Source organism: Notolabrus celidotus, chromosome 4 (assembly GCF_009762535.1).
Source record: "Notolabrus celidotus isolate fNotCel1 chromosome 4, fNotCel1.pri, whole genome shotgun sequence".
Lineage (NCBI taxonomy): Eukaryota > Metazoa > Chordata > Actinopteri > Labriformes > Labridae > Notolabrus > Notolabrus celidotus.
Window position 1 is genome coordinate 39,060,961 of NC_048275.1, and position 17,857 is coordinate 39,078,817.

General features: G+C 47.8%; 2 protein-coding genes across 4 annotated transcripts in view; one reads left to right on the plus strand and one right to left on the minus strand.

Moving 5' to 3' along the window:
* Positions 1–17,857, plus strand: part of LOC117811230 (NACHT, LRR and PYD domains-containing protein 3-like) — a 574,987-nt gene that overhangs the window by 147,554 nt on the left and 409,576 nt on the right.
* znf318 (zinc finger protein 318) lies at positions 1,150–17,726 on the minus strand. 3 transcript variants are annotated; one of them, XR_004630956.1, is made up of 12 exons: positions 17,162–17,665; positions 15,492–15,601; positions 14,745–15,297; positions 13,207–14,428; positions 12,585–12,673; positions 12,394–12,493; positions 11,822–12,144; positions 10,572–10,772; positions 10,309–10,402; positions 9,686–9,804; positions 1,502–5,283; positions 1,150–1,400 (listed from the first exon to the last, which is right to left on the minus strand). XR_004630956.1 is itself a non-coding variant. In XM_034681390.1 (11 exons), exons 1-11 carry the CDS (start codon positions 17,414–17,416, stop codon positions 2,377–2,379), a joined length of 5,973 nt encoding a protein of 1,990 aa, XP_034537281.1. In that variant the 5' UTR covers positions 17,417–17,726; the 3' UTR covers positions 1,150–2,376. The 3 variants fall into 3 exon arrangements, 2 of the variants coding, with proteins under 2 accessions (XP_034537281.1, XP_034537282.1); XM_034681390.1 differs by having other exon boundaries at positions 1,150–5,283; positions 17,162–17,726; XM_034681391.1 differs by having other exon boundaries at positions 1,150–5,283; positions 10,572–10,769.

The window sequence follows — 17,857 nt, forward strand, 5'->3', positions numbered from 1 at the left end:
AACTCTAATGGTCATAAAGGCGTCACTTAAGATTTCAGCCTTTCTCATAGGCCGCTGAAACTCCTCACAGCTGCTTCAATCTGAGTGAAAGTATTTTTAAAGAGCTTATCTCAGATCCTACAACAGGACAAACTGTCATGTTTCACTTTATTGGAGTGAGCTTGGGGAGAAACAGAAGAGGTCTGAAGAGGAAGCAGGGCAAGCCCAAAGAAGTTATAACACTTTAGAAACAAGGTAAAAAAAAACAAACACAACCAGCGTAATCTCAGAAGTAATCCAGATTAGGGATGTACATTTTAAGTATTTTCCTTGATCGATTTTTGGAAATGTTAACCATCAATTATCGATTAATTGATAAAAAAAACATTATTATTCTTACGTCAAAAACAATGCCAAGTACATTGTTTTCCCCCTAAATAATATTTTCTACAGCAACAAAATGCATATCACTGACGGGGTTGAATACGGGTACATGTTTGACACGCAGAATATCAACAATCAGGCTCATAAAAATATTCTACGCAGACATAGTCTTATAAAGTGAAGGCTGAGACTACTAACAGAAAAGTACTTCAGACTCACAGTGTCCAGTTTTCTGTCTACTCGTTCTTATTGAGAAAAATAAACATGTGTATTCAATCAGGTGTCAGCCGGGAGCGCACCCGGGTCATAATCAGTCCCGCTGCAGAAAAGCTCAGACGGCTCTGATGTTGCTGATCTGCAAACATAGCGTACCTGAATTTCCCACCTGTCTGTTGCCTTCGTATCTAAAGGTGGAAATGTCCTGTGTAAAGTTGTCAACCTTTGTGTCTGTGTCGTTGTTGGTAGCAGTTTTGTATTGATCCTCTTTTAAAAAGCGCACGTGGAGACCTGACGCACAGCCGCAGCCGCCAGCTGAGCGTCTCCGCTGTGCACAACACCTTTAACAGCTGATTCACATCCAAACATGCTTTAAACTTCAAACACCTCCCTGATAGATGAGTGTAATATGAGACCACATGATGTTTGTTCCACGTGATGGAAAATTGATAACAAAAATGCGTGTTGCGAGTAATTTCTTAACAATCAATTAATCGATAATCTATTAATTGTGGTCATCCCTGAACCAGATGTAGCGACCCAATCAGCAAGAATCACAACACACAGCACTCCTGGTTGTCAACTTTATTAAAACTCTACTAGAAGCAACAGAAATGTACACGACGAGGAGTTTGTTTCTATTCTGACCCACACAGAGACACTAGTCACAGCTCAGTGCTTCAAACGCACCGGGAGCGAGAGCCTGATGCAGTTTTAATGGAACCGTCTCCTCCATCTTCAGCTTACACGTAAAACACAGCGTTCAAAGTAACTGAGCTGATTTTGGTCCATGCTGCGACTTTTCTTTCACCAGCTGAGCTCTGCATCAGAAACACATCATCACAGTTCAAAGAGGAGAGAAACAAACTCGAGAGTCTGAACTGGAATACAAAACAAGAGAACAAATGAGTACAAACTTTACCTTCAGGAGGAGGAGGAGGAGGAGAGGCGATTTAAAGTGTGAACGCATGACAAAGACAACAACATTTTCAGAAGTCCGTCTTCCACTGAGCCTAGAGGGGAAGGTGAATGTCCGTGTGGTTAAAACCGGAAAGGTGTCCATTCAGTCTGATATAAGCTACACAGCCAAGAGTGTGTGGACAGCAGAGCGAGGATGCAACAAGGACAGGTGGATTCATCCAAACCCGGGTCATGTTCTCAGTCACACAGAGAACATGAGGCGGTTTGAAAGTGGACGTGATTTGAAGAGGCAGATTTTCTAAAAGTCTGATTACTGAAGTAGGATTATAACTCAGTGTAATAAGGAAAGAGGTTGAGCCATGTGCATCTACCTGACAGTCCATGCTCCCAACCTTATCTGTCTAACACGTGTAAAGGAATGATTATCCTGTAACTTGGAGGAAACTGTCAGTTTGGAGAAACATCTGGAACAACACTCTGCCTGGTTCATCGTCTTATAACCTTTTCAATCATCCTGAACTCTGAACTAACCATGAAAACAAACACACACCTTTGGCTACACAACGTAGCTGCTAACTATAACACAGAGCGCCAGTGTTGTCCAGTTTTAGGAGGACCTTGTTATCATTGCGTCTAAAACCCTGCCCCACAAAACCGGTAGGGGGCTCTTTAGAAGACTGAGAACAAGGTTTGACTAAACAGGAAACTTGCCAGGATTAAAGGTTGGTGTTTTAAAAGTCAGGTCCGTCAGTGGGAGTTTGGTCTCACCACCTCTCAGCGGCCTCTTTGCACGGTACATCACTGATCTTCGGAACATCTGGGACAAACAAGTCTTTAAAGAAACCCTCCTCAGACTCCTTCAAGTCTGCTGACTTTCTATTCAAAATTGAAATCATAGTCAAAGTTCAAAGAGGTCATGTCAGAGGGGAGGCCCAGGGTTTCAGGGGTTATCTCCATCATCGGGGGGTCCCCCTCGCTTGTTGCCTCTTCCATAGGCTGCAAACCAGAGCCAGGGTCCGATGTGTCAAGACCCTTTGAGTCTGAAGCTGCCGAGTCAGAATCTCCAGAAGCAAGGTCAGGCTCAGGCTCTGACTGGCTATGCTGCTGCCGGGTCTGGTATCTGGTTTGGGATCTGGTTTGTCGGACAGGGCGGGGGGCCGGAGGAGTTCTCTTAGTAGGAGTGGTTTTGCCTCTAGTTTTTCGACCTGGTTTGCACTCAGGTACCGGAGCTGTGTCGAGATGCATCTCTAGATGAGACTGGGTCACGGTGTCCTGGTTTGGTTCGGACTCTGGGTCTGTTTCGGCTAGAGGAGCCAGTTTGGGCCGGGACTCGGTTTGAAAAGTTGGTTCAAGCTCAGCATTGGTTTGGGAAGTAGATTTAGAAGTTAAGGATTGGTTTTGGGGGGCACCCTGAGCCTCAGACATACGTTGGTTTGTCTGTGAAGTTCTTGCGGATGGACCAACCTCAGCTGGGGTTGGCTGCAGGGACCAGACTGATGAAATTTGGATCTCTGATTCTGGCTTGGTTTGTGGACTTGGTAGATTTTTGATGGTTTCTGGCTGGGTTACAGGACATGGTGGACTGTTGATGGTTTCTGACTGGGTTACGGGACATGGTGGACTTTTGATGGTTTCTGTTTGGGTTACAAGACATGGTGGACTTTTGATGGTTTCTGTTTGGGTTACAGGACATGGTGGACTTTTGATGGTTTCTGGCTGGGTTATGGGACATGGTGGACCTATGAGAGTTTCTGGCTGGGTTTTGGTACTTGGCAGGGCTTTGTTTGAGTCTGGTTGCAGAGCCATAGCATGCCTTGGTTGAGTGTTTTGTGCTCGTGGGGTAGGAAGTTCACCCTTATTGGTCCCACTTCTGTCCGGTCTTGTGTCCGTTGCGGTTTTGGTGATGGATGAGGTGCTTGACTGGCCAGTGCTACTATAGAATATATCAAATAAGTCCTTGGCTTTGGCTGCAGCCAGGTTACTCTTGTGTTTCTCAGGCTTTTGAGCTGCTTCACCCATTTTCATGAAAGGTGGAGGCTTGACAAACACGGTACGTGTCTGCTCACTCTCTGGAACACCAGGAGCCGCCACATCAGACACTATCTTTATCATTGTTGGCTGTGGAGGTTTAACTGCAAAGGGTGCAGGGGTAGCTATGCATGGTGGTGCAGAGGGGGTCTTGAATGGTAAAGGTTTAGGGACTGATGGCACATGCTTGGTGTCAATTCCAGGAGGCTTTAAAACAGGTGGGGCAGGTGTAGGAATGGGTTGCTGGGGTTTAACCCCAAATGTCGCAGGTGTAGAAACGGGTTGCTGGGGTTTAACCCCAAATGTCGCAGGTGTAGAAACGGGTTGCTGGGGTTTAACCCCGAATGTTGCAGGCGTAGAAACAGGTTGCTGGGGTTTAACCCCGAATGTCGCAGGTGCAGAAACAGGTGGTGCAGATTTTCCTTCAGATGGTGCAGATCCAGAAACCGGTGAATCTGTATTAGACTTAAATGGTTCAGGTCCTATTCTTGGTGGTGGGGGTTTATTCTCAACTGCCCCAAATCCAGCACTAGATGGTCTAGACTTTCCCTGGAATGGCACAGGAATACTCAGAGTCTTTGCGATCTCCTGGATTGTTGGTAGGTCTTTTGGAGGAGAACCCAGCAGACCAGTGTTTTGAGGTTTGATAGAGAGGAAGGTATTAAGAGGTGCAGGTTTACCCATCATTGCTGTTTTTCGCATTACTGCTGCTGGTGCAGGGAGGTTGGGCCTAATTCCTCTTCCTCGTCCTCTTCCTCTGTTGTTCTGGTTGGACACCCAAGGAGGAGGCATGTTCTGATGGCCCCCAAGCTTCTGGGCTATTTCCTTTGCAACAGCCATAGACTTCATAAAAGAATCCTCCATTGATGCAGGTTTCTCCGTTGAACCGTCTTCATCCTCCTTGATGAACTCTGCAGCAGCTTTCTGGGCCTCTTTTGCCAGAACGTTCTCCTTCTTCTTCCATGTGAACCTTCCAAATGAAGGCGTTGGCGCCACCTGTGCTGGTTTGCCTGCTTCCACGCTTTGCTTGCGAAGCTTTGCCCTCATGGCCGGACTGGGTCCACAGAAGACTTTAGGCAGGTCGTAAGGCTTTGGTGGAGGTTCGGTCTTGCTTGCGTCAGGTTTCTCTGGTTCAAGCTTTTTAAAAGCTTCCTTCTCAGTTTTGGGTTTCCCCTCCTCCCGCTCCCTGTCATACTTGGATTTAAAATCTGGATATTTACCGTATTTATACCTGTCCTCGTCGTCTCTTGGCCCATATTTAGGACGCTCATCATGTCGATCATCCCCATCTCTGCGATATCGGTGTCGGTATTCTTCTTCTCTGCTGTATTTGGGTCTCTCCTCCTCTTCTCTCCTGTATTTTCCCATCCCCTCTTCCTCTCTGCTGTGGCGGTATTTGTCATCCTTTCTGCCAAATTTAAACTTCTCACTCTCATCTTTTTTACTGAAAACTGGCCTCTCCTCTTCAAAGCTTTTTTCCTCTTTTGAATCCTCCACTTTCTTGCTTGTCTTTGTTTTTTCTTCCTGTTCCTCCTTTACTTTAGCTTTCTCTTCCTTCTGAACCACGTCATCATCTCCCTTCTTTTTGTCCTTGTCCTTTTTCTCCTTTTTGTGTTTGGACTTGTCATCCTTGTCCTTAGTGGCTTTCTCACTGTCCTCATGTTTGCGTTTCTTTCCACCCGCCTCTGAGGCCAGCCCTGCCTGTCGATCCAGGTTCCTCCTCTGTTCGTACATCGGATTCTCGTACATTTGTTTCTGAGGCAATAAAAAGAGAAAAAAACAAGACTGATGAAAAGCATCAAGATTTCCTGCCTTACATTTAACACGTGATTTTGCAGCAACATCCTGACATCAGGTACTTCATGAGTAGGCACACCATACTGCACACAACAAGAAGAGTGCAATATTTCACCAATGTCGTGTGGATAATGTGGATACAGCTTACGGTTTCTGTCTGACATTTATGCTTTCACTCTATCTTTTTCTTTTAAAATTTAAACTCCAACATGTCTACATTGAAAGCTCATAGTGCCCTATGACCCCTCTAGAACGCTATGCTCCAACATGCAGGCCTGCTGGTTGTACCTTAACTTTTATAGTTAGAGCTGGATCAGGCTTGGATCAGCTCCTAGTTATGCTGCTATAGGCTTAGACTGCAGGGGGAACTGGCACACTGACACACTGGGATCCTATCTCAGCCCCTTCCCCCCCAATCCCCTCATCACTTACTTTAACTCTCCCTGTCCCATTAAAGTTACTAACCATAGACCTTTCTGGAGTCCCTGAGCTCCCTTGTCTCGTAGGTTCCTCTGAGCTGCCGTAGATGTCCTCCTGCTGTGGACGTTCCAGACTCCAGCTGATACGGACGTGCTGGACTCCAGCGGCAACAGCTACTACTACTCATCTCATCACTATCACCGCTCCCTCTCTCTCTTATTCTCCTCTATCCCTCTTTCCAGACCCAACTCAGTCGAGGCAGATGGCTGTCTAACATGAGTCTGGTTCTGCTCGAGGTTTCTGCCTGTTAAAGGAAGTTTGTCCTCTCTGCTGTAACTAGCTAAATACTGTGAGGTGCAATGCTCATGGTGGATTAAGGTGGGGTCAGACTGAGTCTTACCCTGTCTTGGTGTTGGGTCTCTGTTCATAATTTGACATAGAGTGGTCTAGACCTGCTCTGTTTGTAAAAGAGTCTTAAGATAAGGTTAGTTGTGATTTGGTGCTATACAAATAATTTATAAAGATTGATTGATTGATTGATTGATTGATTGATTGATTGATTGATTGATAGATAGATAGTGCCGATGTTTTTGGGGGTTGGATTAGTAAAATAAATTAGACTCCTCAGTTAATCAGGTGTGGTGATGTATAATTATTTGCTCATGATGCAATTCTATCCCTAACCTTAGTCATGATCACTGTATCATGATAATATCAGGTGTGGCATCATATCTGAAGTTATCTTGTGGATCTACCCCTGGTTTATTATTGTGGCATCTCTATTGACCCATGCATTTCATCCTCACCTGAGTGCACCTGTAATATTATCTATTTTCACCCGACCAGAGCTCCAATCAGGTTTCATGAGTTTGTTTGGAACAGAGAAACAAAAGTGGAACTAAGCACATCTAAGTCACAGTAAATAAATAGTAAATAAAAAGGTACCACAGTTTTCCCTCAAGAGGCGTTTTTCAACCGGAAGAACTGTAACCCTGAACTACGTGCATTTCGACCGGTGGACCCAGGGTCTAAATTTAGTTCAGGGGTGGATAATCTCCCCCCTGAAAAGCCCCTGCTAGGGGGGTAGTACTTTTCAAAGGTCCCGGGACTTTTGGGGGGCAGGGCCTGCAATGCTGAACGTGTCTGATTGGTAGATTAACCTCAGTGTTTTTATTCCTCCCTCCATCCACAATAACATCACACACATCTGTGATTCTCTTGATTTCTCTTTCTTTCATTAGTTTTTATTTGTTCTATCTTTTTTGTATGTGTGTGTACTTTTCAAAAGAAGAAGCTGTGATTCTCTTGATTTAGCAGCTTGTAACAGTAGTCTTCTCTCAGCCCACCGTGAATGCGTCTCTCCCGGTCATAAGCGGAGCGACCGCGGGGGCAGAGGGTGCGGCCGCCCCAAGGCCCGAGTTCAGCAGGGGCCCCCTACTGAGCTACTTTTTTGACAGGATCAGGACAGCTGATGTCTCTCCCTGTCCACAGTCGGTGTTGTAATTAAAAAACATTCACACATATACATCTATTTTTAATTTAAAGCAACCTCCCGTTGTACTCCTCCTGTAATAATCGCCTTGGAGGCCACAAATGAACTGGGCATTTTTCTACATCCTAACACTGTAGGTAGCCTAAGTTCCATTAGCTATATCATTCGGCCATGATTATTATTGAATCTTAGGATAGACTGTGGTTGTAATGCATTTTTGTTTGGACTTTATATCACGTGGAACAAACATAATGTGGTCTCATATTTTGTTCAGCTATCAGGGAGGTGTTTTAAGTTTAAAGCATGTTTCGATGTGAATCAGCTGACTACAGCTGTTGCTCACAGCAGAGACGCTCAGCTGGGGGCTGCAGCTGAGTGACAGGTCTCCACGAGCGCTTTTTTTCTCCGCCGGACTGGTTATGACCCGGTTGTGCTCCCTGCTGACACCTGACCGCGTTCACATTCTTATTTTTCTCAATAAGAACGAGTAGACAGAAAACTGGACACTGAGTGTGAAATATGTTTCTGTTCAGTTCTCTTGTTGCAGTAATCCACATGTTGAAGTCTGAGCCTTCACTATCATGACTGTGTGTCCGCAGAGATTGTGAGCCTGCTCCACATGTTGATATTCAGCGTGTTTAATGTTGAAATGAAAATTTGATTCAGGGGAAAACACATTTGGCATTGTTCTTGACATGGAAAACGTTTACGTTTCTTTTAATGATTAATCAATAATTGATCGTTAACATTTCCAAAGATCGATCACAGAAAATACTTGAAATTTACATCCCCAGCCCCTATATTTATTAGAATTGGTGTTGGAAATATGCCTGCACGTTACTGCGTCACTCTCGTTCCTAACAGGTGCGCTCGATCTCAGACTTCAGCTCAGCAGGTGATAGGTTGGGGCTTTCCCCTTTATCAGCTGTGATGTGAGGTCACAGCAGCGGCACGGAAATCGACAGGCCTCGTTCGCATTTTGTTCTCAGCAGAGGTTTATTTTTATATCCTTGATATTTTTGGGGCGGTTCAAGAATCGAGAAATGGCCAAACTGTTCACGATACTGAGTACCCTGATGCGGAAAAGAAAATGCTGGAGTTTGCATGTTTCTTTTCAGAAGACATCTCCAAGCCAGAGGAAGTTGTGGAGGAGTTCCACTCTTTTTTAAGACATTGTATTCCTTGTGTCAGCCATGGATCCTAACACTGATGTTTAACTGATGTTTTTAATGGATCTCTGCACCTGTGTCATCTCCTGAGGTATTGTAGACTTCCTTTGAAATTGCATTTAAACCCTGGTGTCTATTTTATGTTTAAATACACTTTACTGTGTTGTAGACCACTGTGTCTATTTTATGTTAATGTTATTCATGAGAAAGACAGTACTGGACAATGCACCTGCCTGTCGCTGTCCATCTTCGTCGGTGCTGAACCATTCATTAATGAATGCTGTAAAGTGCTGTGTGCTGTCCTCTGTGCAGCTGAAACATTTGAACTCGAAAAGCAACCTTTTGCTCTTATGGGCTGTCTTTGATCAATAAGTGAGAATTTGTGTTTTTTTATTGATAAGTAGGGAAGAAAATATATCAGCTGTTTTCCAGTTGTGAATTTGACTATCAGAAGGGCCCCTTGAGGATGTTACGCCCCCTTTGCACTGAGAGTCTAGCTCCGCCCCTGCTCCCGGTGTTCCGGTTTTAAAAGTGACCCTGTAAACTGGAGACCTTCAGCTGAACGTGTCAGTGTTTGTGGAGTTTACACAGCTGTTGAAACACAGAGGGAGTTCCTGGGAATGCAAACTAGTTTAGTTTTTATTAAGATTTCAAAATATCCTCATCAGATATTTAATGATTGTCTAAAGACGTTTATGAGGGATGCATCCGACTGAAAGTCTCCAGTTAACAGGGTCGCTGTTTAAACCAAAACACCGGCCGATCTCTTCCACGGCTTTTTGAGTTCAAAAGGATTTTAAAGGCGTGTTGAAACGTCTTTGCTACTCGTGCTTATCTCCTCTCACGTGTTGATTCAGTGAATCCATCTGTGATGAAATATAGCACCATCTAAAACAGACCAGCTGAGTCTCTTCATGCTAACAGGCTAACTGTTGTGTTGCTCATAATGATACCTGCCTGTCCGTCTGCTTCTATGGTGTCATCTGTGATGAATGGCATTCCTCTTTGTTTTGCTGCCCTCTACTGGTCTGGTGGTGTAGTGCATTTACTTTTTTTTTCTCCATACGTCACTGGCCTGATTTACACAATCTACCCGGGACTTCAGCCAGCAGTCGAAATGCAGACAACAATGGGGGCACAGGAACCTTTTAGTTCAGGGGAAAGTAGTTCTGGGGGCTAAAAGACCCTGGAACTCTTGGTCCAAATGCACCTAAGCATCCTGTTTGTCCTACATGCATGTTCACCCATATCATGAGATTCTCTGCACTGACAGGTGTACCTTGTATTTCTCGTTGTGGTTATGTTTGGTGACGTGCTCTTCTGCACAGATGGCATCGCCGTAAAACTCTTTACACAACAGGCAGAAGAATCCTCTGACGGGCAGCAAGAACTCGGAACCTGCAGCGAGACACAGGCGACACAATTTCAAGCTTCTAACGGTGATAAATGAATGCCAATCATGTTTACCTGCTGAACGTCTCCACTTCCAGAACCTGTCAGGACAGAAGTGGTTAGAGAAGGAACACCTGAGAGTATTTTTGGAAACAGATGATGTATACTTCACTAATTGAATTCAAAGCAGTGTCTGATGGAAAAGCTCTTACTGCACAGTGATAGCAGGGTTATTATCAAAGGTTACTGCAGAGCATTACACTGAGACATGAAAAACAAAGGAACTGTCATCAGAGACGTGTGGACCGGAGTCTCCTCTGTGGGATCCATGAGTCTTTGTCACTTCGTTAGAAACGTTTTCATTAAGAGAGAGAGAAACTGCGGCAGAGTTCCACATTGAGCTCCACCTGGAAGCAGAAGACGGCTAACAAACTTCAGCGGCTCATCGGGAAAACAAGGCATGGTGATGATGACTGTTCATGGAAGGTGATGACCGTGCAACACAAATACCTTTGGCTGGTTTAGTGAGCTTCTCTTCTGACGGAGTGTTCTTGGCGATTTTGGTAGGAGTGGAAACCCATGGCCGGTCGTATGGGTCCAGAGTCTGGAAGAAGAACCAGACGTGTCAAAGTTAAAGGAACCAAAACACACAGCTCTGCTCATGTCTGAATATCAAACCAACCTCCTTCCATAGCAGAGTGAACAGTGACAGAGGAGAAGTCTTGACAGTGATTTTGTGAAAATTGATTTCAAAGGTAAAAACTATCACAAACCTTTCGATGTGATTTGCTGTGCAAGTGCGTGAAAAAATCAAACATGGAACCAGAGGTGACGTTACAGTTTTTGCACCAGTGGTTTCCAGCGTCATAGTATTCAAACGGCTCTGGAGGCGGGGCCGCAGGCGAAGGCGTGGGCGGGGCGCTGACAATCGGCCTCTCCAAAGACAGTCTTGAAGGCGGGGCCACGGACGTCTGCTAAAATAACAAACATGTCCCAGAGTCAACAAGGCCGGAAACAACAACAGGGTCAGGATCCACTCAGACAAAAACATCTTCACACTCAGCTCCACAAAATTTGAAAGGAGAAAAGTTCCTTACCTTTGTTGAGTTTCAGCCTCGAAGACGTTTATCAACACATATTTGGAAAAATTCCTGCAATTGCTTTTCTACCGAGAGTGACTTCTGACTCACTCCAATATTTAAGCTGATTGTTTTAAAACGCAGTCTGTGTAACGCTCCTGTTCCGTCACTGAAGCTGTAAACAAAGAGACTTACCTTCCAGAGTTACCGTGTTCACGCTACAACATCGGGACTTTTTATTAGAGCATCAACATTTACATGATTTGACCCTGCGAGCTTCCTGCACAGACGTTTCATGGTAAAACATGAACCCTCTGAGACTGGCAGATTCACAAAATGAGAAATGACAGCTCCGCAGGGCTGAGGTTTGACTCAGGCTGTTTTCAAACATGCACTAAACTCCTGAACTTACTTGCACTGATTCTCGGCGTGAGCTGCACGTAAGTTGCCCCCCCCCCTCTGTAAAGTTTCTGCACAAATGTGGAGTGAGTCGACGTGTGAACGGAGCGGTTAAAGTCTCCCTGCTTGGGGAAAAGTTCACGTCAGACCGTCCTAAGTGTTCTTTAGACATTTCAGGAGCACATGTGAGAAAAGGTCCTCAGTCAGCTTTGTTCAACATCACAGCTGCTGTTAGCATCCTAGCTTCCTCCTCTGTGTACAAAGGGACACTTGGATAAATAAGCTACAGCGTCATGACTCATGTTCGGGTGAGCAGTGACATCAAACAATCTTCAAACACAAAGGGAAACATGAGGAGTTAAAGAAGTTTAGACGTCATTCTTTTAGATTTAGCTTTGAGTGTTTCTTGTGTTGATAAACCACACCTGACCCCTCACCTGAGAGCTGTAAGCTAACTACATCACATTCTTCAGGAACCTGAGCCCTAGCTATGGAGACTCTCTCTGGTCTAGCTCCCGTGTTACCTCCTCTGCACGTCTTTGTACCTTTGTGCTGGAGCTTCTGGCTGCCGGTCTTCCTTCAGGACTTCTCTCCGCCACCCGTTTCTTCTTCTCTGGCGGGGCAGGCTGCGGGTGCTGGTCCTCCTGGTCCTCGGCGGGTTTGACGGCCATGCGCGGTCTGTCGGACGGGTTCAGGCCGAGGATAAGTGCGACCTTGTCGATCTCGCTGCGTTTCTTCTCGGCGGTCTCGTGCTCCTTGCGGAGGTTGGAGATCTGGGACATGACCTCCTCCTGCAGGCGGCTGATCTCCTGCAGCAGGGGGTCCTTGTGTCCGTCCTTCTCGCGCCGCTTCTTTCTGAGGAGCTCACCTGGAGACACGGTGACAACATGAACACATTAAGCGGTTGTGTAAATCCCATGCTCTGTAAACCCTGATCAGCTCTCAGTCAGGTCTACGTCTGTGGTAGGCTTGGATTACTTCTCATGTCTTGAAGGTTTGAGTTGAACTTCAGTGCATGGTGCGTCATCCTGAGTTTCATGTATGTAGGGGTTGGAATGTTCTTATATTTCTCTGTGTGTGATCTCATCATCATCCAAACACCGCTCACTTCACTCACCTTGTTGCTTCCTGAGTCTCTCCAGCTCCTTCATCAGATACTCCTTCTTCTTCATCCGGACCTCTCTGTCCTGTTTCAGCTTGTCCCTCTCCTCCAGGACCTGAACACACCCAAACAGACCTCTTACCCGACCGTGAACACACCTGTGCACCCATTCATTTATTCATTCATTCACGAGATGAGGATCAAACCTTCTGTTTCTGGCTCTCGTTGTTCTGCTCCTCGGACACTCGTCGGTCCAGGCTGCTGGCTTTAGAGCTCCCCTTCTCCACGTCCTGACCTGCACACACCACAACCAGCACCTGTTACACATCCCCCTGACACTGCTGTGAGGACACACACATCCAACACTACTGCTGAGGTGAGCCTGGAGCTTCAAGATCAACTAGGCCCTGCCCCCCGAAAGTCCCGGGACCTTTGAAAAGTACTACCCCCCTAGCAGGGGGAGATTACCTACCCCTGAACTAAATTTAGACCCTGGGTCGACCGGTCGAAACGGGCGTAGTTCAGGGGTAAAGTTCCTGCGGTCGAGTCGTCACTATGCATCAGAGTTTACTTTGTTTATAAAATGACAAGACGTCCTCATAACATCCCCTCTTCATGGAAACCTGAAACCGTTTCAGAGGCTTTTAGAACTACAACACTTAGAGACTCAGGTTAACACAGTCACTCTTTACACTGGAACACCGGTCATGTACTTATGTCATATCCTACATGCAGGCGGTGGATCAACCAGAGGAAGTGATCAGGGAATCAATACAGAGTTTGATAAGCAGAATGAATAATCAATAAAGTCTCCATGATCAGACTGACCTTTGACCCCCGGCTCAGGGGCCGGGTACTCGTACGGCTGTGTCGGGGCGAACTCCTCCGGGCTGGCTTGGGGAGGCATCGTCATCGGGGGCGGGTACATGGGCGGCCACTGCTGGTGCATGTAGGGGAGATAGTTCCCGTACTGGCCGTACCCCGGCGGGGGGTAGTTGTGTGGCATCATGCTGTGGACCTGTGGGGGGGGGTAGGTGGGTATGGGGGCCCCAGGGTGAGAGGGGAGGGTGTTGGGGTCTGTAACTTGTGGCAGTGGTTGCTGCGGTGGTGGTTGCTGTGGCGGCGCTGCGTCGCTCCGCTCAGCCTTGGTCTCCTTCAGGTCTCGCTCTTTATGGGTCTTGGGCTGAGCTGAGGTCTTCCTGTGGCTGTCCTCGCTGCTCCAGCTACCCCCCTGCCGGCTCCTCTCGCGGCTGTGACTCCTGCTGCTGCTGCTACTGCTGCTGGAGCTGCCGCTGTGGCTGTGGCTCCGCCTCCCACGGCCCCGGCTGCGTCGGCTGCCGTCAGAGCTGCCGGAGGAGTAGCGCCTGCGCGTGGGCGTCTTTGGGGGAGGCTTGCTTCCATGGAGACGCTCTTTGGTCCTGGCAGCCATCTTGCTGATCTCAGTCACGCCAAGGTCCAGGCCGATGGTCTTCAGCAGGTCCTGGATCTTCTCGTACTCCTCCACCGCCTGGCGCTCGCTCTCCTCTAGAGGCTCCATACCCGGCGGGTAGGAGGGATTGGGTACACGGACCGTGACGTTCTGGTCCGGGCTGACGGTGGGTCGGCTCGTGTACCTCAGGTCCACCTCCCCTCCTGTGGGCGGGGCTCCCTGTGGGATGTTGTACATCTGACCACTGGCGCTCATGGTTTGGGGGTAGTCTCCGTAGAGCGCCTCTTCTGTCACGTCTCCGTACAGATCCAGACCGTGGTGCCGCTCTGGCTCTGATGAGGATTGGGGTTTGGGCTCCTCCGAATCTCCGTACAGGAACTTCTCCTCGTCATCGATGTCGTCTACGGGGGTCCCCTCGGCCTTGCTCCCTGCTGCCTGCCCCCCCAGCAGGTTAAGGATCTCTTTGATTTCAGCGTCCAGGCCGGCGCGCTGAGCCATGTGGGGGTCTGAGCGCAGTTCTGACAGCATGGAGGCCACCATGTGGGGCTCCATGCCCTTCACCGCCTGCAGCAGCTGGTCCGCCACCCGGGACATGCTGGACCCCTCCACACCTTCAAAACTCTGAAACACAGAAACAAGCAGAGTGAGCAGCTGCTGTGATGACGTCTGTGTGACAGAGAGGATACAACGCAACATGAACCTGGTCTGACCCGGGCTCTGACGGATCCTCTGGAGGAGACAGAGTCCGCTGCTGGGGTTTGGTTCTGTATGTCAGGGTCTGATCTAGATCACCTGTAGTGGTCGGTTTATTTACTTCCTAAATGTAAACTATGAGTCAGCCTCTTCTACAGATCTGAGTCCTGGACCAGAACCTCAAACTGTCTGTGATGATGCAATGATATCTGATGATAAGACGGCGTGTAGTTGGAGGACTTACTCTGAGAGACGGCGAGTCCTCAGAGTCGTTGCGTTTCTTCAGGATGGACTTGGTGGGCTGATTCAGCATCTCCTCCAGCTCCTTCCTGCGCCGGGCCGTCTCCAGCTCCTCAAACCCTTTCCGTGATTTCCCGTTGTTGTCGTTGGCGTCGCTGCGGCTGCTGGAGCTGGAGCTGCTGCTGCGGCTCCTGTACCTGCTCCTGCTGCGGGCACGGCTGGCTGCTTTGCTGAAGCTACGCCCTCTCGACTTAGACCTGGACCTGGATCTGGACCTGCTGCGGGGGCGACTTTTACTCCTGCCCCGGCTCTTGGCGCGGCTTCGATCTGGACTGCGACTCTTGCTCCGGCCCCGGCTCTTGGCTCTGGCCCTGGCCCTGCTCCGATCCGGACTGCGACTCTGGCTGCGGGGCCGGCTCTTGCTCCTCGCCCGACTCTTGCTCCGCCCTTGACTCTTGGCCCGGCTCCGGTCCGGACTCCGCTCTCGACTGCGGCTGCGAGGTCGACTGCGGCCTCGGCTCCTGCTGCGCTCGTACTCTGGGCGAGGAGGGTAGTCTCTGCAACGAAACAGGACTTTAGCTCAGGGAGGGTTTCGGTCTCTACAGTCTGCTGTCACATCAGAACACGGTGCAGGAACAAACACAAGAAAGAAGATTTGTCTTCACCACTAACAGAAGAACTGAACGTTAATGCAGGACACACTTTAAAGGTTTCGAACCCTGACACTTCAAATACATTCAACCAGCAGCACCTGTCATGTTGGCGTGGGGGGGCGGAGCCAGACGGTCCTGTCAGCTCGTTGCCAACTGTGATCACCAGGTTGTGATCGAGGGGAACGGCTCCTCGTGGTGATGGGGACCTCTGCAACACACACATACACACACGTTAGAGACTGTGTCCCGCTGATTGGTTTGACATCATCATCATCATCATCTATAGTTGCTGCTCTTAGAGGAGGAGAATTAAGATCTCTCTCTCTCTCTCTCTCTCTCTCTCTGTAGAATAATAATATAATATTTGATATCCAGTCTCTGGTCAGGACAGGATTGTGTGATCATGTGGAGAGAGGATGGGGACTGAGGAAGGAGCAGGAGGATGAGGTGTCTGCAGACAGGCTGAATGATCCTCGTGAGACCTGGACTGATGCAGGTTATTTTAAACTGACATTGATAGGCACTTTATTGGATCTATCTCTACTCTCAACAAGTTCATTTTATCTTTGATATCAATAAAATGTTATTGGAGCCTTTTTTTTTTAACCGGTGTTTCGTGTATAAAGTGACCCTGTGAAGTGGCAACTTTCAGACGAATATAATATAATAATAAAGTTTAATTATAAAGCACTTATCAAAACAGACGTTACAAAGTGCTTTACATCATAAAAACCCACAATTAAAATAACAAAGCATAAATAAAAGAATAAAAGAGGAACTACTAAAAGCATTTTAAAAAATAAAACATTAAAAATCAATAAAACAAATAAAAACAATGAGAGAATAAAAGAAAGACATGAATAAAAATACATTCAATATTTTTTTTAAATCACAGATATATTCAGGGGCCGTGAAGTTGCTTTAAAGGTGATAAACCTTAAATCTCTTCTAATAGCAATGAGCAGTCAGTGTAGGGTCATTAAAGCAGGAGTCATGCTCTGTCTTCCTGGTGACAGTCTGAAGCTCAAACAGCCTTAGTGACTTTATTTAATACTAATGTCAAAATATGCTTTTCCCATTGTGTCTATAATAAATACTAAAGCCTTCCACTACAACCAAACCGAGCTCTCTGCGCTTTATTCTGTTACATAACAAACAGACGCATTCGGATGAAAGTCGACAGTTATCAGGGTCACTGTTTACACCGAAACACCGGAAACTCATACAAAGGAACCAGACTCCATTCATTCGCCAATAACTCCCCTTAAACGTTTCAATTCTGCTCCACACATGAGTGAGTGAGTGAGTGAGTGAGTGAGTGAGTGAGTGAGTGAGTGAGTGTGTATTTATTAAAGTGATGTAGTTCAGGTCAGACTGTTGGACAACAGGACATGAACACTGGTTTAAGAGAGTGTTAGCCGGTGTTAGCTAGCTAAAGCTACTGTAGCTGTGATGTGGTGAACTGATGTGAGAGGATATAAACACAGAGACATTGTTTATGCAGCCTATGACATTCACACAGAGACTCTGGACTGTGATGATCCAGATTGTGATGGTGTACTGCATGCTTCAGTCAGTAAATCACAGGCTGGTCCAGTTTGAGCTTTAAGAGCCTCCTGGTTCAGTTGAACACACATGGAGCTCCTTTAGACCAGACAGGGTGAGAGATGCTTTAAGGTCCATGCACCCTGAAGGAGACTTTAACGTTCATAAGTTATTCTGGAAGGATAGACCCCTGATAGATATATTCTGAGCCCAGCAGACCCACCTCCCTGGGCGCTCCTCCGGCCCAGTACTCCCCGCCTGGGTGACTCCCTGACCCGGGGGACGGGTACCTCCGGCGCGGGGGGGAGCGGCGGTAAGACTCGGGGTGACCATGGTCGTGGTGTCCGGGATGGTAAGGAGGCCTGGGCCGGCTCCTGTCGTCTCTGTAGCCCGATGCTTGGGAGGGCCTGGGTTGCTGCGGACCTCGGCCTTCGAACGGCGGCCTGTAGCCCCCTCTCGGAGGCCGACCTCGGTACATCTCCTCCCGGAGAGTAAAGTGGCCTCACAGCTGATCAGGGTTTACTCAGGAATCACAAACCTCCAGACTCCTCACTTCATGTAACACATGAAGTACTGATGGACTCTGGAAGAACGGCTCAGTCGGGCTCCACCAGACTCTGCATGCACACAGACCTCTCTCTTCTTCTACGGAGCGATCAGAGCAGGTGCTGCCCCATGCTGGATCAGAGCAGGTGCTGCCCCCTGCTGGATCAGAGCAGGTGCTGCCCCCTGCTGGATCAGAGCAGGTGCTGCCCCCTGCTGGATCAGAGCAGGTGCTGCCCCCTGCTGGATCAGAGCAGGTGCTGCCCCCTGCTGGATCAGAGCAGGTGCTGCCCCCTGCTGGATCAGAGCAGGTGCTGCCCCCTGCTGGATCAGAGCAGGTGCTGGCCTTTTTATTTACAGTCTATGGTGCTGCCCC